The following is a 23,740-nucleotide window of genomic DNA, read 5'->3' on the forward strand; positions in this document are numbered from 1 at the left end:
CCAATAGTGTTCAAAGAATAGCAAGAGTCTTGTGTGGCTTCAGAATAAGAGAGAAGACAGGTAAGACCTGGCAGCAGAGTATTCGGTACGGCCTTGTAGACCGTTATAAAAACGTTGGCTTTTATTTAGATGTTAAGTAATTGGAAGCTAGAAGTATGTATAAAATGTTAAAAAAAAAAAAAAGGGAGTGATCTGCTTGGACAGATTTCGGGGAATAAACTTTGCATGGAAACCCTGAACGGAGACCAAATGTAGTTTTGTTAAGTCTTCAAAGTCAAAGATTATGGATAAAACCAGTAGAGGGTCGTGGCTGAGGCCTTTCAGCTTGTCGCACGAAGGACCAGCCACTCTCTGTTGCCGTAACAGGGCCTCTGCCCCAGGCACGATTAGCCAGGGAAGAACTCCCTGTGAACCACCTTTCTGGGTGACAAATTGTGCATTTAACGCCTAAAGATTTCGATTTAGGGAGACGAGAAGACACCGATTAGGAAACCCCGAGTAGTTCCCGCAAGAACACAGGCGAAGCTGGCGCCATTGTCGCCCTCGAGGCGGCGAGGAGCAGAGAAGCAACGGCTGCTGGAAGGTCCGCCTCGTTCTTGAAATGGACACAAAAGAGGCACAATACCCTTTACAGACGTCCTTTCGAGCGACAGGCTTCCGTGCCAGTCGCCCGGGGCGAACCAGGATTTTCAAAAGGACCGCGCCAGAGGCGGGACCCATCAGCACACCACCACGCGGACACAGCCAACGCGCGGACTGAGCCGCCCGCGAGGGGGGCGGAGTCGCCGGAAGAATGACGTAAAAAGGCGTCGCGCCGAGAGTGACGCGTGGCGTAGACCACGACGGGCTGCGCCTGTCACACCCGCGGCTTGTTGCGGAGGAGCAGCGGGCGCCATGGCGGTTCTGCTGGAGACCACTCTGGGCGACGTCGTCATCGATCTGTACACCGAGGAGCGGCCGCGCGGTGAGGCCCGGGCCCCGCTCGCGTTTCGCCGGGGCCGCGCTCTCCTTTCCCCACTGTCCCTTCGCTGCCCGGCCCCCTTGACCGGGTTCGAGCTTCTGGGCTCCTGGCGCCCACGACTGGGCTGTTTCACTAGCGGGCCGTGGTTGGAAAAGTTTTTGTGAGGAGCGGCCTCTCTCTCGAATGTGGTGCCGGCCAATCGGGTGGCGGGTGCTTGTGGCATTAAATGCCTGTGTGTGTGCGTGTGTGCGCGTGCAGGCTGCATATAACCAAGCCTGTAGGTTTTGTGGCTGTACTGCGCTTTACTTGTGAGAGGAACACAACCAGTGTTCCTTGGGGTGTAACCAGGGAGTCCTGATGGAAGTACGAAGGATGTGTTTGGAGCAGTGAGTGGGGGCATCCAGCGTGGGTGGAGGAAGGGCTGTCCGGAGGTGTGCACGGAGCCATAGCAAACGCTCATTGATCGCCTGCTGTGTAGACTGCCAAGCTCTGGGATAGGCGTCTTGTCCTTAAGGGTCTAACTTTCCACCGAGAGAAATAGGCGTGGGAGCCCCTTTAAGTGTTGTTAAGTCTTACAAACCCATTGTAAGTGTTGTGGTTGAAGAATGTGTAAGTTGCCATGGAAACCGGAGGGAGGAGTGATTCTTCCTGGCTGGGGGCGGGGAGAAGTGAAGCCAGCAAAGAAAGTAGAACACTTGAACTAGCTCGTTGAAAGATGAGTGGGAGTGAGGGTGTTTTTTTTTTTTTTTTTTTTTTAAGTTTGCTTAGAACTTTCTGGAAACAGCAAGTAGTTTGGCAGGGCTTGAAGGAATGATATGTGACACGGAATGGCAGACTGAGTGTCTGGTCGTATAGGTTATATTGGTTAGGTCAGATGTGAATAGTCTTGTGTGCTCTACTGACGACTGATGAGGGTCCTGGAAGTTTTAAAAGCAGGATTGAGGCATGGCCGACTTGTTTTAGGAAGATAAGGGACAACAGTGGAGGATGTTTCAGATCAGGGAGAAGCTGGAGGCCACAGAGATAAGTTACAATTAGCATCCTGTCCCCTTGGAACGCAGAGTCCATCAAAAGGATGAAACGAGGGGCGCCTGGGTGGTTCAGTCGGTTGAGCGTCCGACTTCGGCTCGGGTCATGATCTCACGGCTGGTGGGTTCGAGCCCCGCGTCGGGCTCTGTGCTGACAGCTCGGAGCCTGGAGCCTGCTTCGGATTCTGTGTCTCCCTCTCTCTCTGCCCCTCCCCTGCTCACGCTCTTTCTCTCTGTCTCTCAAAAATAAACATTCAAAAAAATTTTTTTTAAAAAGATGAAACAAGCCACAGTACCACGTGCAGTAATTGCTTTCCTGCTGTCACAGTATCCTACACTCAGTTGTACCCCCCCCCACCCCCACCCCACAACAGTACATGCTCAGTCATACATCCCGGCCTTTCTCGTACTGTTGCCTCTACCCCACAGTTCTCTCTACTGTTGTCCTGTTGGCCGACTTCCTGCTTATTATTCACACCTTGGATCAAGCATGATTTCTTCTGTGAGGCTCTCCCTTGTCCCTGAGCAGAGTTAGATCTGTTTCTTCTGCTCTAAGATCTTTTTAAAAAGCATGTAACACATTCTGTTACATCGTTTGCCTGTTATCCTGTAATTGTTTGCAGTTCTTGTCTCAAGATTGTAAACTCCACGAGAGCAGGGACCGTAGTGCCTTCCTTGTCTTTCTATCCTAAGCACCTAGTGCAACGCCTGCCACTTTTCACACACTAAAGGCTCATTATAGTGACTAATGTATATGTGTGTGTTTATTAGTTAGGATTCTCTGTGCAGATGATAGAAACTCAAATCAAATTGGCTTAAACAAAGAAAATAATTGATTGCCTCCTGCTACTGGGGTAAACTTGGCTTTAAGGATGGTGGGATCCAGGGGTTCAAATGATGTTATAGGGAATTGTATTTTTCATCTCTTGGTTTGCTTTTCTTTGAGTTGGTTTCTTCATGTGGGGCACCTGGCTGGGGCCTCTTTTCCCAGGGTTGTGAGGAATTCAAGAGGGAGTAGGGTTTGCCCACCTAGTGAACACAGGCAGAATAGACAAGTAGCAATTCTGCAACTGCAGTTTGGAACGCTAACAACTAAGCCCACCCCATTTGTATATATTTGCAAGCATGTGATTGGATACTTACTTACGTGTGTAACTGCTTATCAACTTATAGTAAACATATCCAGGCTTATTTTCCTTCCTCCCTCCCTCTCTCCCTTTCTTCTATTTCTTTCATTTTTTTACTTTTTAGTATAGAAAACTTGAAACATATACAGAAGTAGAAAGAGTCACGTAAATGAACCTTCATGCGCCAATGACCGGCTATAATGAAGAGCTGTCAACACATAACCAGTATTGTTTCATTTATACTGGATTTTTTGTAATAAGTCTATTACATGGGATTTATTTTATCTGTAATTACCTCATTTTGTATTTAAAAATTTTTTTTAATGTTTATTTTTGACAGAGAGAAACAGAGCGTGAACGGGGGAGGGGCAGAGAGAAAGAGGGACACAGAATCTGAAACAGGCTCCAAGTGGTCAGCACAGAGCTGGACGTGGGGCTCAACTCGGGGACCAGCGAGATCATGACCTGAACTGAAGTCAGACGTTTAACTGACTGAGCCACCCAGGCACCCCTCATTTTGAATTTCTAAAAAATTATTTAAAAAAAACATAACCCCAAATCATTATCATATCTTAAAAAATTAGCAATAATATTTTAATTTCATTCATATTTTATTATTGTCTCATAAATGTTTTAAAAATATTTGGTAATTTTGGGGCATCTGGGTGGCTCAGTTGGTTAAGTGTCTGACTTTGGCTCAGGTCGTGATCTCACTGCTTGTGGGTTCGAGCTCCCAGCTCATTGTCTGGAGCTGGCTTCCGATTCTGTCTCCATCTCTCTGCCCTTCCCCCTGCTCAAGTGCGTGCGCAAGTGCTCGCTCTCTCTGTCTCTTTCTGTGTCCCTCAAATATCAATAAAAAGTAAAAAAAAATTTTGATGTTTGTCTATTTTTGAGAGAGAGAGGCAGAGCGCGAGCAGGAGAGGGGCATAGAGAGAAGGAGACAGAATATGAAACAGGCTTCAGGCTGAGTTGTCAGCACAGAGCCCAACGTGGGGCTCGAACCCATGAACCATGAGATCATGACCTGAGCCGAAGTCTGACGGCCAACCGACTGAGCCATCCAGGTGCCCCAAACATTTAAAAAAATTTTTAAAAAATATTTGCTAATTTAAATGCAGATCCATACAGGGTCCATTATTGGTTGATAGATCTCTTAAATACCTTTTTAAAAAAATTTTTTTTAAAGATTTTATTTTTATTTATTTTTAATTATTTTTAATGTTTATTTTCGAGAGAGAGAGAGAGAGCAAGTGGGGGACGGGCAGAGAGAGAGGGAGACACAGAATCTGAAGCAGGCTCCAGGCTTTGAGCTGTCTGCACAGAGCCCAAAGCAGTCTCCAACTCATGAACCACGAGATCATGACCTGAGCCAAAGTTGGACGCTTAAGTGACTGAGGCACCCAGGTTCCCCTAAAGATTTTATTTTTAAGTAATCTTTACACCCAACATGGGGCTTGAACTCACAACCCTGAGATCGAGTCCCATAATCTACCGACTGAGCCAGCCAGGCACACCCCTTTCTTAAATATCTTTTAATCTATAGATTCTCCCCCTTGCCTTAAAAAAAATTTTTTTTTTTAAATTTGAGTTTAGTTGACACATAGCGTTACATTACTTTAGGTGCAGTATAGTGATTCCACTTCTCTATACATTATTCTGTGTTCACCACCCCCCTTGCCTATTTTAAACAACTTTATATTTTAAGAACAATTTAAGGTTCATAGTAAAATTGAGGGAAAGGTATTTAGAGAGATTTCCCATATACCCCCTATGCTCACATATGCACAACCTCTCCCATTTTCAGTATCCCCTACCAGAGTGGTACCTTTGTTGCACATTCGTACCATACGTACTTTGTAGCATTGTATTTAACAGTAATCCAGAAATCTGTTTTTTCCAGAAAAACTATCAAGAGCCTGGTGTTCAAGACCTTCCAATAGATTAGCCCCATCCTACCCCTTCAGTCTCTCTACCCTCTCTTACTCTAGTATTACCAGGGTGTTACAGAACATAAACTGGTCTTTCGGACCCTTCAGAAAACATTTAAATTTGCACTTCTAGACTTATTCATAGTGTCTTCTCAGCTTGAAATGCTTACTCGATCTACTTTTTGCCCGTCTAGTTCTTTTAATGCCCACCTTAAACCTCCATGAGGTCTTCTAATTTTCCTGGCCGGAAGCAATCTTTCTTTTGAACTCTTGCGGCTTTTTTAAAATCACTTTTTACTATTTTGCTATTTAAGTGGCACAAATGGTATTATCGGGTATATCCAGTATTGTAACTAGTTTGGTTTGGGTATAAGCTCTCTAGACAGCCTCATAGGTCTTTCTGTCTGGTTTCTGGCTTAATGTTCTGAGAACTTGTTAGTGTATCTCTCCACAATTAGACTGTGAACTTGTCAAGGACAGGGACTATGGTTTAATGGCATTTGTGACAGTGGTGCCAGGCACCTAAAAAGTACTCAGTAAATGTTTATTGAATAAGTGAGTGAATTTATATGAGAAAGCTGGTACATGATCAGCGTATGGATTTTTGTGAAGGGGTATTTAATCATCGTAAAAAAATTGGTCTCGGGTGCTTTGCTGGCTCACTTGGGCTTGGGGTTGTGAGTTCGAGTCCCATGTTGGGTATAGAGATTACTTAAAATAAAATCTCTAAAAAAAATTGGTCTCAGATATTTGATTTTCTCTAATTTATATAATTTGTATCCATTTACAGGTACTCTGCTGGATTCGTATAGTATACATCTAAGAGTATACTCTATATGTACCACACGTACATATATATACAGTATATACTATATTACATAATATATTACTGTATTATAATGTAGTATACTGTGTTATATAATTATACTATATTGTAGTATATTCTTTGTTCTTTTTTTTCTCTTGCAAAACTAATCCATTAATAAATGATTGCTTATCCCAAATGTCAGTTTCCTGCATTAGCTCGGATGATCAAGAAGTCCTAAAAAAAAAGAGAATACAAAGATGATTTAAAATATATTGATTTATATTGATTTATTTATTTGATTTGATTTATATTTATTTTATTTATTTTATTGATTTATATTGATATATATATATTATAAATATATATATGATTTAAAATATTCCTAGACTTACTTCCTTTTTTATGACTTTGGACATTTGAACATTGGGGGGAAGTGTTTATATGGTAATTTAGAAATTAAATTACACCAACTGTGCATATACTTGCTTAAAAATGTATTTGTGAACTACTGTGATAAGTTTAATATTTACTTTCTTTCAGCCTGCTTGAATTTCCTGAAGTTGTGCAAAATAAAATATTACAATTATTGTCTTATTCACAATGTACAGGTAAGTTGGTAGATAATAGTCATGTCTATTATTGGAACCACTTAGCAAACTCTGTGATTTAATAATGTATCCTACTTATTATAGAGGGATTTTATTATACAAACTGGTGATCCTACAGGGACTGGCCGTGGAGGAGAGTCTGTTTTTGGGTGAGTTCTTTTGTTTTTAAATGAGAAAAAATAGAATTGCCTCTTAACAGTGTTAACTAGCATATTTCAATCAGCTTTTTAAAATATCGTTCAAAGATAGGTTTTTCCCTTAAGTTCCCTAAATGTCTATAGCAAAAAAGAGTATTCTGAATCATAATGGTATTTCTACAAAGAAATGGCAGTTCTGTTTGGTACTAGAACTTCTGTATTTCATATTGAGGGTACTTATATTTTAAAGCTTTATTATGTATTTTTTCAGTCAACTGTATGGTGATCAAGCAAGCTTTTTCGAGGCTGAAAAAGTACCAAGAATTAAGCACAAGAAGAAAGGCACTGTGTCCATGGTGAACAATGGCAGTGATCAACATGGATCTCAGGTGAGGAAATGAGTGAGGAGATGAATTTTGTTTTAAAATGAAGGACTAGAAAGAGCCACAGAGTTATCTTTTCAAACTACCCAATAAGAAGAGAATTGCAAAGATAGTTGTTAGAAGAAAAATATTACACTATATTTTTTTCTATATAAAAAAATTTGGGGGGTGCCTGACTGGCTCAGTAGGTCGGGTGTGCGACTCTTAATGTCGGGGTTGTGAGTTTGAGCTTCATGTTGGGTGTAGAGATGACTTAAAAGTAAAATCTTTAAAAAAAGTTATTTTGTTCTTTTAAATGTAAGGTATGTCCATTATGAGGAGATCAGAAAACACAAAACAGTACATGGGAGAAAATAGCATCTACAATCCCACTATCCATGGATCATCACTGTTGACATTGTGGTCTGTTTCCTTTTGGTATTTTATTACTTCAAAACAGATCATGTTGAGAACCTTTCATTCATTGTCTCGTTTAATCCTTACAACAACCCATTTTGGGGTAGATGTTTTTTTTTCCTCACAGTTCACATGTGAAGAAACTGAGCTTTGGTTTGCCCAACTATTTTAAACAATCAGGGAATACTTTTTAAAAGTAGCAAGTGGGTAAGAATCCACACAGTTAATGTGAAGTACTACTTTTGTGTATTTTTTTTATCAGTCTGTCATTGATTTCAGTTAGAATTATAGATATATTTTTATATTTTGCTGTGTCTTTCTGTGCAGTTTCTTATTACTACAGGAGATAATCTAGATTACCTTGATGGTGTTCATACGGTGTTTGGTGAGGTGACAGAAGGCATGGACATAATTAAGAAAATTAATGAGACCTTTGTTGACAAGGACTTTGTACCATATCAGGATATCAGGTGTGTTTGCTGTCTCAATGTACTAGAATGTTTTAATACTGTAGTGTTTGACACGTAGTGGAGATATCAAGTGCAGGACTGGTTTTTGGATAATTCCAAAATGTGTATTAATACAAGACTATAAAACTCCATAAAGTAAACAAGATTTTTTTGTATTTTTATACTTGTACTAATTAATTATAGTTGCTTATGTTGGGAAGAATTATTAATCCTTTAATTTAGTTTTTAAAAAATGCATATTGAGAAATAATGGCAAAACTACTAAGATTTAGACATTTATGTTAATATTAGACATGTTATTTTAGAGCAATGCAGAGTAGTAAATCTAAGATAAATGATACTCTAGTAATATATCCTTGTGCATTAAAATTTAAGTGCCTATGGTTTTTTGTCATTAGAGATACTTAAGACATTTGTTATAACCTTTATAAAAAGTAAAACATGGATTCTGAAATAATGTAAATGTAACCTTTTGACTTGGATTTATTTTGTAAGGATAAATCACACAGTGATTTTAGATGATCCGTTTGATGACCCTCCAGATTTATTAATCCCTGATCGATCACCAGAACCTACAAGGGAACAGCTCGATGTAAGTAGAGCCTTCTTGTGATTGAATGTATGTGCATACTAATGCTTTGCATAGATTTTGCTTTTTAGTCCGTTAAAACTTATTTCTTCAGAATGTCTTGCTTGATCAGTTGTACTAGGACAAGTTTAGAATTATTTTTTCCTTTCCCTAATTTCTTTTCATTTCCCTGATTTTCTTTCTTCAATTTCTGTTCCACCAGTAGAGCCTTAGCTCTAGAAGTTTATGTTAATACCTTGTGAAAATGTTTTTCTTATCTCCTAACTCTGTGTAGGAGTATAGCTTTAAGGCTAAATTAAACATCATCTTGTAAGGGAGCTTTTCAACTGGGGACACTCTGGAGCTATACTAGAACCTCGATATTTTTGTGGCATAGTGCAGACTTTTTCCTCTTACGTTTTAAGGTATAAGTTTCTGTTTATCAAGCTTTGTCAAAGCTGAATTGATTTTTATAGTTGGGATTTGGTGCTTAACTTTTAAGATCATTTATCTTCTGCATTCAGCACTGAGTTGGATACTAGATAGTTTCTTTAAAAATGTTTATCTTGATTTAACAATAAATTAGAAGCTTAGTCTGGCCAATATTATCAAATTAATTTAAAATAATTTTCTGAGGCTTGTAAGTTTGTTTGAGTTTCTGTTCTAACATATTTGATGGAACTAAGGATAAAGTGTCATGTCTCCCATGTTTCTCAGATTTTTCAATTCTTTCAGTATATTTTTAAGTGGCTTCTGCCTTACAGAGTGGTCGAATAGGAGCAGATGAAGAAATTGATGATTTTAAAGGAAGATCAGCTGAAGAAGTAGAAGAAATAAAGGCAGAAAAAGAGGCCAAAACTCAAGCTATTCTGTTAGAAATGGTAAGATGATTATTTTTGGTCATATAGTTGTTCTGAAATTTATTTAATATATAACTCATTGCAAATTTATTTTTGGCTCTTTGATAATCAAAATATTAAAAACTTAGCTTTGAATTTTTTCTGGATTAAATTTTATAGGACACATGAAAGGTAAACAAATTTTGGTTCCATTATCAATATAGTGCTAAGTGCCTTTTTCAAAAATAGGCAGTGGATATACAACTTCGAATATGGGTTGAATTTCAATTATTTATATTCATCTCATTTATTTATTTTATTTTAGAGAGAGTGTGCGTGTGTGTGAGCTGGGGAGACGGGCAAAGGGAGAGGGAGAAAGAGGGAGAATCCCAAGCAGCTCCAAGCTCAGCACAGAGCCCAGTATGGGGCTTAATCCCATGACCTTGGGATCATGACCTGAGCCGAAACCAAGAGTTGGATGGCTTAACCAACTGAGCCACCCATGTACCCCTATTTATCTCATTTTTAAAGAGTGTTTATTGCACTGAATTTTATGTATATTAATAATTCTTTGTACAACTCAAGTATTGAGGTTAAGTAGTTACAGGATGAAGGAACCTGTGTAGAAATTGAGCACCCTAAAACATACTGCTTTGTATTATTAACAGTATGAAGTCCTTTGGGGAACAGTTCTTCAATAGTGATTAATTGACCTACCAGACATTTTTTCCATTTGTTAATTTTTTGTGGAATAGGCATACCTATCACACAGTAGATCATCAATAAATATTTGAATGAATAATTCAGTTTTTATTATTATCATTGTTTTACATAGTAGAGCTTGCAGATTCTTGTCCTGTTTCAAAATTCATTGTTCTCATCTCAAGCTGAAGGAACAAATATTAAAGATTACAATTCAAGAAAACTTTACTGAATTAAAAAAAAATTTGAAAATACACTTTTTAATGAGCACACTGTGTATCTGGAACTATTGACCCAGAACAACCAACAGAATAACAAGTTCTAAGAAAATTACTGCACTTAAAAGAAAAATCTTTTGAGCAACTGGGCAGGAAGAATATGTGACTTATAAGTGAAAGAACATTATATTAGCATCAGAATTTCAAAAGCAAAAGTACAGGCAATTTATGCCAGGAAGATGTTGGGTTAGCATAACAAAACCTTTTATTTTTCAGATAATTTCAAATTTATGAGAAAGTTAAAAAAGTAGTACAGAGAACTTCTCTATACCTTTTACTCAGATTCACCAATTTTTAACATTTTTGCCACATCTGCTTGATTATTCATTTTCCCTTTCTCTCTCCCGTCCTCCTCTCTCCAATTATACATGTATATACACATATTATTTTTTCTGGACCATTCAAAAGTGAGTCCTAAACATCATTCCTTTTTACCTCTTATATCAGTGTGCATTTCCTAAGAGCAACAATATTATTGTGCATATTCACAGTACAGTTATCAAAATCCGGAAATTTAAAATTGATAAAAATTTTACCCATGTTTCAATTTTGTCAGTTATTTCAGTAATATCCTTTATAACTTTCCCCATAAAGTCTAGAATCCAGCTCTTAACTGATCATCTGTTGCATTTAGTTATGTTTCTTCTAACCTTTGAAAGAATTCCTTAACCTGTCTATTTTTCATGCTGTTAACATTTTTGAGGAATACAAGCCATCTGTTTTATAGAATATTCAACAGTTGCCTTGTGATTAGATTCAGATTATGTGCACAGACAGAATACTACATAAGTGACCTTCTCAGATGTTACATTTGCAGTAACAGGTCCGCAATATCCATCTGCCCTTCATTGGAAAGTGTTCATTTTGATTACTTGATCAAGGTAATCCTCTGCCTGGTGTCTCCATTGCATACTTGGTTTTTCCCTTGCAGCTAGTAAACAATCTGTATCATTTGAGACCTTTCAAATATCTTGTCCCTTATCAAACTGTCTCTGTGGATTTCTCAGCTGTTCATGATTCTTGTCTCAACCAGCCTTTACTTTGATGAATGTAGAGTGGTGATTTTCTAATTCCCACTACTTCTACACTTGTCAGTCTGCCTTCTACTGTAAGGAATGGCCCTTCTTTTTTATCTTTTTATCTATATGTGCATTTTTACTAAGGACTCATGGATTCTTTTTTTTGCTTTGACTTTAATAAATTTGGAGTTTATATATTTTTTTAAGATTTTACTTTTTTTTAAATGTTTATTTATTTTTGAGACAGACAGAGAGACAGAGTGTGAGCAGGGGAGGGGCAGAGAGAGAGGGAGACAGAATCCGAAGCAGGCTCCAGACTCTGAGCTGTCAGCATAGAGCCTGATGCGGGGCTTGAACCCATGAACCATGAGATCATGACCTCAGCTGAAGTCAGATGCTCAACCGACTGAGCCACCCAGGTGCCCCAGAGATTTTACTTTTTTAAGTAATATTTACACCGAGCATGGTGCTTGGTGAGATCACAACCCCAAGATCAAGAGTCGCATGCTCTACCGACTGAGCCAGCCAGGTACCCCTAAGTAGATTTTATTTTTTAGGGCTGATTTAGGTTTATAGAAAGATTGAATAGAAAGTAACAGAGAATTCTCTGTGCACACTCATCCCTCTCCCCAACAGTTTCTCTTATTATTAACATCTTGCATTAGTGTGGTAGATATGTTACACTTGGTGAGTCAATATTTGATAAATTATTATTAACTAAAGTCCATAATTTACATTAGGTGTCACTCTGTGTTGTACATCTTGTGAGTTTTGAGAAATGTATAACAACATGTATCTGTCATTACAGTATCATACATAATAGTTGCACTGCCCTAAAAATCCTCTGTGCTCACATATTCATCTCTCCCTGCCCCCCTCCCCTGGCAGCCACTGGTCTTTTTTTACTGTCTGCATAGTTGCGTTTTCCAGAATGACATATAGTTGGAATCACATAGTATGTATCCTTTTAAGATTGCCTTCTTTCACTTAGCCATTTGCACTTAAGATTCCTCCGTGTATTTTTGTGGCTTGATAGCTCGTTTCTTTTGATCACGAAATAACATTCCATTGTATGGAATGCACCACAGTTTGTTTAAACATTCACCTATTAAAAAATGTCTTGGGGCAGCTGGGTGGCTCAGTCGGTTAAGTGTACAACTCTTGATTTCGGCTCAGGTCATGATCTCAAGGCTGTGAGATCAAGCGCCGGGCTCTGTGCCGGGCATGGAGCCTGCTTAGGATTCTCTCTCTCCCAGCTTGTGCATGTGTGTACTCTCTCTCAAAAAAAGTGTCTTGATTGCTCCCAAGTTTTGTCAAGTATGAACAAATCTGCTGTAAACGTTTGTGTACAGATTTTTGTGTGGACAGAAATTTTTAACTCATTTGGGCAAATACCTAAAGATGCAATTACTGGAATTTATGGTAAGATTATGTTTATCTCTAAAAAACTGCCAAACTGTCCTCCCAACTAGCTGTCCATTTTGCATTCCCACCAGTAATGATGGAGAGTTCCTATTGCTCTACATCCTTGTCAGCATTTGGTATTGTCAGTGTTTTGGATTTTAGCCATTCTAATATGTGGTTGTGTGTTGTTTTGATTCTCACTATTAACAGGTTTCATCTTCTATTTTTTTTTTTTTTTTTTTAAAGTAAGCTCTATGCCCAGTGTGGGCCTTGAACTCACAACCCTGAGATCAAGCATGTTCTATCAACTGAGCCAGCCAGGTGCTCCAGATTGTTGTCTTTTGTTAGGCTTCAGAAGCACTGTGCTCTGTTGCTTATTACTGTTTCTGATTAAAAAAAAAAAAATTTTTTTTTTAAAGTGTGTTTATCCAAGAGGAGATACTTCACATGATAATGTTATCAGAAATCATTACTGAGAGTTTTCAAATTTATGTATAAAGAAGTATTGTTTGCCCATCTAAAGGCCCATGGCAAATACAGTGTTCCCACAATGAAACCATTTCCATTATGTGTTCTCCCACAGTTACCCTCATTGGTCCTTCAGTAGAACTGGGATACCATACTCAGTGCAGTAGTTGGTTGTGAAGTCGAGTTCATTTTGGTTGAAGTAGATGATAGTGAGGGTGAGAGTAAAAAACAAGAAACACTCTCCCTGAATTATTGCTGTTCACATCAAACAACAATGCAGAAAGAATGGAGCATTACTAATGCAGAAAGCTAGTGTCAGTATGATCATGTTTTTCAAAGGTTTAAAAACAAGCAAAACTAAATTATATTGCTTGGGGATACATATTTATTTGGGAAAGCTCTGAAGATACAGGAGAATGGCCAAAAAGTAAAACCAAAAAGCAGGATATTTGTTACTCTGGTGAGACAGAGTAATGGAATCGGGACATTTTAGTTTTTGTTTTTTTTTTTAATGTTTATTTATTTTGAGAGAGAGAGAGAGAGAATGCAAGCAGGGGAAGGGCATAGCCAGGGAGAGAGAGAAGGAGAGAGAGAATCCCAGGTAGGTTTCAGGCTACCAGTTCAGAGCCCAACATAGAGCTCAATCCCATGAACTGCGAGATCATGATCTGAGCCGAAATCAAGAGTCAAACTCCCAATGGACTGAGCCACCAAAGTGCCCCAAGGGACATTTTAGTTCTTAAGCTAGTTGGCATCGTGGGTGTTTTTTATTTTCATGCTCCATTCCTTAGATATACTTTGCATAATTTTTTTTTTAATATATGAAGTACTTGAAAAAAGAAAAACAGGAGATAAAATTGGGACTTTGAAGCCAGATAGATCTGGGCTCAAATCCCAACTCTGTTGCTTATTACTGGGTGGCCTTCAGCTAATTATTTAACATTCTTGAATTTTATTTTACTCATTTTTAAAATGGAAACCACACAGTTGTTTTAAGAATTGGCAGTAGTGTGTGTGAAGTGTGAAGCATGGTATTCACACAAAGTCAGAGTCAGACAAGTATTAGCTATTAATATTACTACAAGGAACAGTATAGTTTCAGATTTTGCAATCTTATTTAGATTTCTTTTCCTGAGCCTGTAGTTTCTTTCTTTTTCTTTTTGTTTTTGTTTTTTAAGTTTATTTATTTTGAGAGAGAGAGAGAGCACACAAGTGGGGAAGGGGCAGAGAGAAAGGGAGAAAGAGAGAATTCTAAGCAGGCTCTGTATTGTCAGAACAGAGCCCAAAGCGGGGCTCAATCTCATGAGCCACACAGGTGCCCCTGAGCCTGTAATTTCAAATGTAAATTCAGTTGTTTAGGGAAATCAGCATTTTGGGCATACGTAGGGTAGTTAGAATAGAAACAACAAAGGAATTGATTTATATTTTTGTTTACTTACAATTTAGGTGGGAGACCTACCTGATGCAGATATTAAACCTCCAGAAAATGTGCTGTTTGTGTGTAAATTGAATCCAGTGACCACAGATGAAGATCTGGAGATAATATTCTCAAGATTTGGGCCAATAAGAAGGTAATCTCTAGAATTAGTGATTTTAGAAAAACTAGGTATTGGTGGTTTTCTAATGACATTTTTGCATGAATCTGTGAACTCTAGAATTTTGTACTGGTGAATTTTACAGATGACTCTTTTGCATAGCAGGGGAGAAAAAGGTGTATTTATATGTGTATGTGTATATATAGAAATATACACACACAAATACACACACACATATATAATTGAATGATTCTCCCACTTCCAACAGATATTTTCAGTCTAAGACAGGAAGTGAATGGAACAGTTTAAGTAGTTCTGTAGTATTCTCAGTAATCTTTAATATTTAAAATACTTATATAAGTTCTCCCTAGAATTACCAGCAATCTATGTCAAAATTAATTTTTTTCTTTTTTGAGTGGTCTCCACACCCACCATGGGTCTTGAACTCACAACCCTGAGGGCAGGAGTCGCACACTTTACTGACTGAGCCAGCCAGGCACCCCTATGTCAAAATAAATTTGAATCTAAATTTTCCCAAATTTTTTTCTTTTGCTAATAATGCTTTCTTCCTCTGCATTGTTAATGTAAAAGTCTATGAAGCTAGTATTTCTGTGAGAAAGGGAAATATTCTTGAGGAAGGTCAATTACACAGTTGACCTGCATGGTCAACTGCAGGTTTGAACTGCATGGGGCCACTTAGACACAGATTTCTTTTGATAAACACAGTATTGTACTGTAAATGTATATTCTCTTCCTTATTATTCTTAACATTTTCTTCTCTGTAGCTTACATTATTATAAGAATACAGTATATAATACATGTAACATACATAATATGTATTAATTGACTGTGTTATTAGTAGTTAAGTTCTGGGGGAGTCAAAAATTATATGCTTATTTTTTTACTGCAGGGGAGGGGGCTGGGACCCCTAACCACCATGTTGTTCAAGGGTCAACTGTAATTGATTAAAAAGTATTATTTTATGTTTAGAATTTCCTTTTAGGTTATGTTTTGGGGCTTTTTATTTGTTTTTTTGTTTTTGCCTATGAAATCGTTCTTTATTCTTCCTGTTGAAAGAAAAATCTTTCCATAAATGGCTACTCAACTTTATTCCTCCACGTACTTATGGTATATCATATTTACAAAAAATACTCCTATATTGCTACTTTTTATTTTTGAGTTTTAGATATTATATACTGACTTCCTGCTGAGGCATGTGAGGATTTACCTCTCTTCCTATCCTCTCCATCTTCATTCATACCTCCTACTACTTTGATTGTGTCATAGTTTTGGTTAGATCATTATTCCATATTTACATTTTAATATATGTAAATGTCATAACAGTTGATCCATATGGTATAATGTGATTACTTTTCCTTCGTCTCACAATGTTTTATTTCCCTATTCATTTCATTTCATGTTTTTAAAATGAGACTTATGGTATGTGAGTAAATGGGCAAGCCAGGTGATTTCAACTCCTCTTATTGGCCCTTTTACTTGATTGTTAAGATGGATTAGTTCTATTTAATAGCTATAGTTATGAAGTTTAATTTGAGCTTGGTTTGTATTAAAATTCAAGGGCACACCTGGGTGGCTCAGTCAGCTAAGTGTCTGAATCTTGATTTCAGCTCAGGTCATGATCTCATAGTCATGAGATCAAGCCCGCTGGGCTCCGTGCTGAGCATGGAGCCCACCTGGGATTCTCTGTCTCCCTTTGCCCTCCCTTGCACACACGCGCACTCCCTCTCCTTCTCAAGAAAATAAAAAAATAAAACCCTACAAAGTATAAACTTATTAAACACGTACATGTGTATGAATTTACATACAGTAACATTGTATACTACAGTGTACATTCTGCAGTATCATTGTATACTCTATAATTCATTTACATTTGGACTAGAAGTGAATAAAGACTTAAAGAGTTTTTTTAGCATTAGTTTGCTTTTGGCATGGTAAAGTAAATACTGTTATTCTTTCTTCAGTGCATTAGGAATTTAGGCCAAGATTGGGCATTTAGAGTAGAATTTAGATAATTTAGTTACTACACCGGTGAACTACTTTTTTTGAATTGTTATTGAAGAAACTGGGAGAAATATAGTTCCATGAGTTTAACTTTGACTTTTAATAAATGGCGTATTTTGTTCTTCACTTTTGAAGAGTAAGAGTAAATGCTTTTTTTTTAAAGTCACTTTTTCCAAACTTTCTTTCAGTTGTGAAGTTATCCGGGATTGGAAGACAGGAGAATCCCTTTGTTATGCTTTTATTGAATTTGAAAAGGTAGGTCATTATATAGATATATTAAGTTTATATTTATTTTGCTCTTATATAGTGTTAAAAAGTATGAAAAATTATAAAATTTTTCCAGTCTCTGAGATTAGAAAATTAATTTGCCCTTTAGGCACCCGAGAAAAATAATTTTATTATACCCTCTATTTAAATAAATACAACATCTGTTGGTGTTAATATATGTACCTTTAGTTTAGATTCAGGTACAGTCTGAGTGTATCTTTAAAACTTTAACGTTTTAGGTAATGTCTTCCATGTTGTAGAAATGATTTTTCAGCATTGTTTACATACATCTGTAATTGAATAATAGAGAACTAGACTGAGTATAAAGTTCTAGGTGTTAATCTGAGCTCTGTCACTATTATATTTGACAGTTTATCTGGAACTCTCATTTCTAGATATTACCCTCCTTATAAATAAAACCTGAATATTGGATTAGATGGTACCTTCTAGATCTATAATAATAATGATGAGAGCTTATGTTACTCAAATAGCTTTCTTTAAGCCAGGTGTTACACTACCTGATATGCATTTAATCCTTACAACTCTGTGAGAATAGGTACTGTCCTCCTTTTCCAAATAAGTAAGTGGAGACACATAGTGGTCATGTGACTTGATTAAAATTATGCCCCCAGTGATTGCCTACCATGTACCAGATGATGTTCTAAATGATATAGATACAAAGATGGCTAAAGCTTTGTATCCTCATGGAGTTTATGATCCGTTTAATTCTTGACATACATGGTAAATAAATATGATTGTAACTAGGTTTTATTTTTTTGTCTGCTTCTCTGAATTGCCTGTAGTAAGTTGTGAGCAGACCAAAGGATACATTTCCAGGAATATAGGAGATAATTGATCAGTGCTGGGTTGAAATGCATCATTCCTAGTGTTCAGATGTCCGAAATGGAAATACGGGGTTTCAAAGTTGCTGACGGGGAGAATCCTTACGTAAAAGGACCTTGGTATCTCAGGCCCACAGTCCATTATCCACACCATTGGGAATAGCTTTGTTTCTGATTTCAGGCTTTTCCAGAACTTAGGTAATTGGGTATGTGTGTGTGTACACACACCTGTGGACTGTGTCATACTCCTCTGGGTCAGCACTCCATAATCAATCACAATTTCTGGACAGAAATGAATGCATATTCATACCAAGTGGAATAAATTAAGTCCATAGTCTCCTGTTAGGGGACTGTTTTGTTGTCAAATGGATTTTAACACCAAATTTATAAAAACAACTTTGAACTTTCGGGATATTTTTGGGTTTTGAGTAAAAGGGGTTATGGACTTGGGGAACACAATTTGTAAGTATATGTATGTCCACTACAGTCAGACTGCCTCAGCTCACGTCCTGGCTCTCACCTTTGCCAGCTGACCTTTGGCAACTTCTATGCCTTTCTAAACTGATGTTTTCTCTTTGAGAAAATGGAGATGATAGCAGGTAGTAGTTCCTCATACACTTGTTACCAGAGTTACCTGGGGTCACAGGCACAAAACATTTAACGACATTTCGCGTGTAATAAGCTTGCAAATGTTAGTTTGGGTAAAAACAAACTTTTGTATTTTTAGTATTTGTTGAAGCTGCAGAAATCTTTTCCATAAAGATTTATGCTTGAGTTTTTATAATTACTCTCAGGAAGAAGATTGTGAGAAAGCATTCTTCAAAATGGACAATGTACTTATAGATGACAGAAGAATACATGTGGATTTTAGCCAGTCTGTTGCAAAGGTTAAATGGAAAGGAAAAGGTATGTTGGTTCATCTTCCTTTGTTTCTGTTCAGCGTGCCTGCTTGTGCGTGTGAGTGTGCTTGCGTGTATATCTCCTTTGACTTAGTGCTGCTCATTAGGAGAAATGTTCATTGATGTAACTTCTGCCATTTATGGTTTCATGTAGCTGCTATTGAGAATCTAAGATAAAGGGGAGTGTATGTATGTGTGTATGTGTATTTTAAGCTGATGATGAACATATTTACTGGCTTTGTATTATAAATTACTTTTAACCCATTTAAACCATTGCAGATATTTGCAAAATGATGGTTGTGGTGGCTTGGTTCTTTTAGATGCAAACAGTTTTTTTTTTGTTTTCGTTGTCATATGGTACAAAGTTGGAAAGGTCCATGAAAGGTGGTGTAAAAAACTCTCCCACTTCTGCACCTCATCTACCCCATTTCCCTTCCGAGAGGTAACCACTCTCACCTGTTTCTTTATTTTCCGCATACATTCTTTGAATAGACATGCATATGTATTTATTTTATGTTGAGAATTTTCTCTCAACGTGTTTTTTCCCCATATATATTTTATGTATATTTATAGGTTTCTCCTTTAAAAAAGGAAGCATATATATATATTTTATATGTATTATTTTCAACTTTGGAAAAGGATAAGACAAATGGATGCAGGCTATATATACTGCCTTCGTATCTTGCATTTTTCATTTAATAATACATCTAAGAGAGCAATTCATGTTAGTGTATAAAAGCGACATTCTCAGCGCTGCAGTTTTCTATTGAATGTATATATCATAATTTATTGGACTAGTTCTATTAATGGACAGTGAAGTTTCTAATCTTTTGTTCTTCTGTTTTACTGTCCCTGTGCATATGACATTGTCCACATATGCATATATATATGTCAACTGAATTTCTGGTAGTAGCATGTCAAACTTAAGGTTGAATGTCTGTATGCTAAAATAATGTAAGTTTTTGATTTTTGATGCAGTATTTTTAGAAGATTTTACTTTGACAGTTATTCACCACATCATGCTAAATTTTACTAGGAATTCCAGGATTACTTTCTTTTTCTATAAAACTTTTCTTTCTTTCCCATGATTTTTATGAATTCTTTTTTTTTTTTTTTTCCAAATAAGAAAGAACACTACTTGAGAGTGATGTGCTTGTTTGTTTGGTAGGTCATGGTACCTTGTGGGAGTTCAGAAAAAGAAATGATCAATGTCCAAAATAGGTGAGGAAGGCCCGCTGGAAGCTGTGTTCTCCGTGGTGGGAGATGGTGACGGGTCAGGGTTCCCTATAGTGTTGGTTTCTCCCATGAAACTGTTGTGCTGGATTGCATGACTAGATTTGCACACTGCTCTCTATTTTCAGTGACTGGCGAAAACTAAACGCACTAAGGTGGCGTGTTTTTCACAGGTAGTAATTGCAGCTTTGTAAACAAAAGAATCAAATAAGTGTATTCAAGAACTACAGAGGAGCTGTTGGCCTAATGCACTCTAGTTCTGGTCCAGAAGTAGCTCTTCTGTGGGGCTTTTTCCCCAAAGAGCTAATTTAATTTTAGCATTTGGGGTATGTGTGAAGCCAGTGTAATTACAGTTCCTCACCACAGAGAAAGAACTTGAAGCACAATCTTGTGAAGTGATTTATTGAGAGTCACATAAACTGATGATATAAATAGGATTTAATTTAGTTTTTGTTTTTTTTTCCTCTCGATTCTTTTCCTAACATATCCACCCACTGAAAAAATGACACTGCCTTCCTAAGTGGTTTCAATGTAGTTTATTTACAGAGGACTTTTTTTTTTTTTAACTTTATTTATTTATTTTGAGAGACAGAGACAGTGCAAGTGGGGGAAGGGCAGTGAGAGAGGGAGAGAGAGAGAATCTGAAGAAGGCTCTGTACTGCCAGCGCAGAGCCTGATGCGGAGTTTGAGCCCACGAAGGCGTGAGATCATGACCTGAGCTGAAACCCAAAGTCAGATGCTTAACCAGCTGAGCCACCCAGATGCCCTTCCTATGTAACATTTTTAGAAAAAAGTAAGTTCACTTTAAAGTCCTCTCTAAGGGGCGCCTGGGTGGCTCAGTCAGTTAAATGTCCCACTCTTGGTTTCGGCTCGGGTCATGATCTCCCGGTTTGTGAGTTCAACCCTGGCATCAAGCTCTGTGCTGACAGTGTAGAGCCTGCTTGGGTTTCTCTCTCTCTGCCCCTCCCCTGCTTGCTTGTCCTATCTCTCAAAGTAAATAAATAAACCTTAAAAACTTAAAATAAAATGAAATGAAATGAAATGAAATAAAAAAAATAAAATAAAATGTTATAGAGCAGGGCTCCTGGCTGGCTCATTGGTAGAACATACAACTCTTGATTTTGGGGTCAAGCCCCACATTGGGTGTACAGATTATTTAAAATAAAATCTTATTCTTTTTTAATATTTTCTTATTTTTGAGAGAGAGATAGAGAGAGTGCAAGCAGGGAGGTGCAGAGAGAGAGAGAGAGGGAGATACAGAATCTGAAGCAGGCTCCAGGCTCTGAGCTGTCGGCACAGAGCCTGATGCAGGGCTTGAACTTAAAACCCATGAGATCATGACCAGAGCCGAAGTCGGATGCTTAACTGACTGAGCCACCCAGGCACCCCTAAAATAAACTCTTTAAAAAAGAAAATAAAATGTCATATAGGAGACAGATGCTTTATTATTTTTTTTATTTTTTATTTTTTTTGTGGTTTATTTTTTGTAACTGTTTGTAACTTTTTTTCCCCTTCCCTTCCCCCATGGTCTTCTGTTAAGTTTCTCAAGATCCACATGTGAGTGAAAAGGGAGACAGATGCTTTAGCTTCACATGCCATCATAAACCTGTTTATTTGTTAACTGTAGTTAATTTTGAGATAGTTTTATGTATTATGGATTCGTATTTAATAAATTGAATATAAACTCTATACCATTCACAGTGCTAAGTACTTTGTCTTATAGCTCTGTGAAATGTAGGTATTATTTTCGGCTTACAAATGAAAGGAATATAAATGAGTTTCAAAGAAGTGGCTGACCTAGGACCTTCCACTAGAGTCAGGATTTCACCACAGAACTTTTCACTTTAATCCATTGCTCTTTCCGTTATACCGTAACTGCCTCATCCATAGTGAAACTCCTGACAAGCACAGAATCTTTTGTCAGTGATGAAATGGTACCTGTTCGTTATAGTTATCAGTGTTGTAATGTGTGCAGTTGTCTATTTCATGTTCACGTGAAATATTGTGAAATGTTGTTTACTGGCCATTTTTGTTTCAAGAGTCTCTGGAATTACCAGGTAGATTCATTTTGTTTTTGATGCTTACCTACTTCTTTTATTCCTATTTTCTCCTTTGTTTAAAGAACCTGATGATAGGTTGTATGTAGGATTCCCAATCAAAACACCTCTCTGTGTACCTGCAGTTTGCTTTACTTGTACGTTCAGTCTTGGCCCTTGTGTACGAAGCCCTCCCACTAGAAGCACTTCGTCATGGTAGTTGAGGGGATAGGAAAGGCAGGTTGGTCAGCAGGTCTAGGACTGAATCTCCATCTGGTAGGAGAGTAGGCTTGGGAGTCAAGGGGCTGCAGAGGAGGATGCTCTTTCCCTGCCCTGCCACTGAAGGCCAGTCAAGAAAGAACGATAGGTCCTATTTTTCTGAAGGGATTGTTGATTTCATTTTTGGCACTCGGGAGGAATAAAGGTGCTCTTAAGCAAGAACTTGAAAGCAGACACAGTTTGTCTTTGGTGTTCTTGCCAACCCTCCCCTCTCACACCCTTTAGTGAATTTCTTTGTGGGTCCTACTGTGCCCTATCTGCTTGGTGCTCTGTTGAGATTTTAGTCTGTCTCTTTTGACAGATCAGAGATCTTTAAAGCCTTACTTCTTCCAAGATAAGTCTCTCAGATCTCAGACTCCAGTCTCAAGCCATCAATTTCCTTTGGACCTAATTTTCTTATGGACTCAATGGTTCTCCTTAAACACTGCATTATTTCCCAGTGAAAGTATTCATTGTGTAATTTAGGATTGAAAGTTTGATGTTGTAATACTCTCATAAATTGTTAGGTGGCAGCATAGGGCTACCTAGCAAAATAGGTATCAGATTTCATTTAAAAACAGTAATGGAGAATGAATTACTAATCTTCAGTCGTTTTCTGTTCCTCAGTATATATGCTACTTATAAAATAGCTCATGTTATACCTCTTATAAAATAATTTTTGTTCTCTGATAAATTAGGTGAGTTTTCGTACTAAATTCTTTTTTTCTTTTTTTTTTTTTTTTAATAAATAGGTGGGAAGTACACCAAGAGTGATTTCAAGGAGTATGAAAAGGAACAGGATAAACCATCTAATTTAGTTTTGAAAGATAAAGTAAAGCCCAAGCAGGAGTATCCTTCACAAGAACCAATTGGTGGATTTAGACCATCCACTCTGTGTAGAGTACTATGTGATATAAGTCATAAAGTCTGTAGAAGACAAGGTTCCTGAATCCAGATGGTTTGTGAAGACATCATTTAGTTTATTGTTAATATTTTTTCACCGTCTTACATATACTTTTCTCTTTTTGGTATTTTCTCTATTTTATGGAGTTTACAGTTCAAAGAGATCTTTAGCCTAATTCTTTTCCCTCCTTACTCTTAGGTTAAGGTTAACACTTATTCTGAAATCTTCAGGTAAGATTTGTATTTTCTGTATATAATTGTAATGTTTTCAGTTCCCCATAGTCAGAAATTTTCTTCATATAGTTTAGCTAAATTCTTGGTGTTAACCTTCCTTGTAATGTTTAACTTCTTTGGAGATGGTAAATGTGTAGATTGACAAAATCCTTTTGTTATTTTATGTGATTAGGTTGCTTCTTTCTGCTTAGTACATTGTCAGTCTAGCAACAAATATTTATTTGGCTCATACTGTAAGCAAGAGTTGATTTTTATAGGATTAAAAAGAAATTCATTGACTTGACCATTTAATTTAAGTTTTTTGAGGTTTTAGGTTGAGAAAAAAATCAGAGACATACTGCTTACATTATGTCATTTCAATTTTTTCATTGATATTCTCATTATAAA

General features: G+C 37.4%; 1 protein-coding gene across 1 annotated transcript in view; it reads left to right on the forward strand.

Moving 5' to 3' along the window:
• Positions 1-868: 868 nt before the first annotated feature.
• PPIL4 (peptidylprolyl isomerase like 4) overlaps positions 869-23,740 on the forward strand; it is a 33,701-nt gene continuing 10,829 nt past the window's right edge. The window contains exons 1-11 of the mRNA XM_047101950.1: positions 869-964; positions 6,393-6,460; positions 6,545-6,609; positions 6,869-6,986; positions 7,704-7,846; positions 8,342-8,438; positions 9,179-9,295; positions 14,571-14,695; positions 16,870-16,936; positions 18,585-18,696; positions 22,969-23,065. Of these exons, the coding sequence (XP_046957906.1) occupies positions 895-964; positions 6,393-6,460; positions 6,545-6,609; positions 6,869-6,986; positions 7,704-7,846; positions 8,342-8,438; positions 9,179-9,295; positions 14,571-14,695; positions 16,870-16,936; positions 18,585-18,696; positions 22,969-23,065 (1,079 nt within the window). The 5' untranslated portion in view covers positions 869-894. The remainder of the gene's footprint in view (positions 965-6,392; positions 6,461-6,544; positions 6,610-6,868; positions 6,987-7,703; positions 7,847-8,341; positions 8,439-9,178; positions 9,296-14,570; positions 14,696-16,869; positions 16,937-18,584; positions 18,697-22,968; positions 23,066-23,740) is intronic.

The sequence above is a fragment of the Lynx rufus genome, unplaced genomic scaffold, assembly GCF_022079265.1.
Source record: "Lynx rufus isolate CCGP_SWC_20201006 ecotype Redwood Valley unplaced genomic scaffold, mLynRuf1.p SCAF_6, whole genome shotgun sequence".
Lineage (NCBI taxonomy): Eukaryota > Metazoa > Chordata > Mammalia > Carnivora > Felidae > Lynx > Lynx rufus.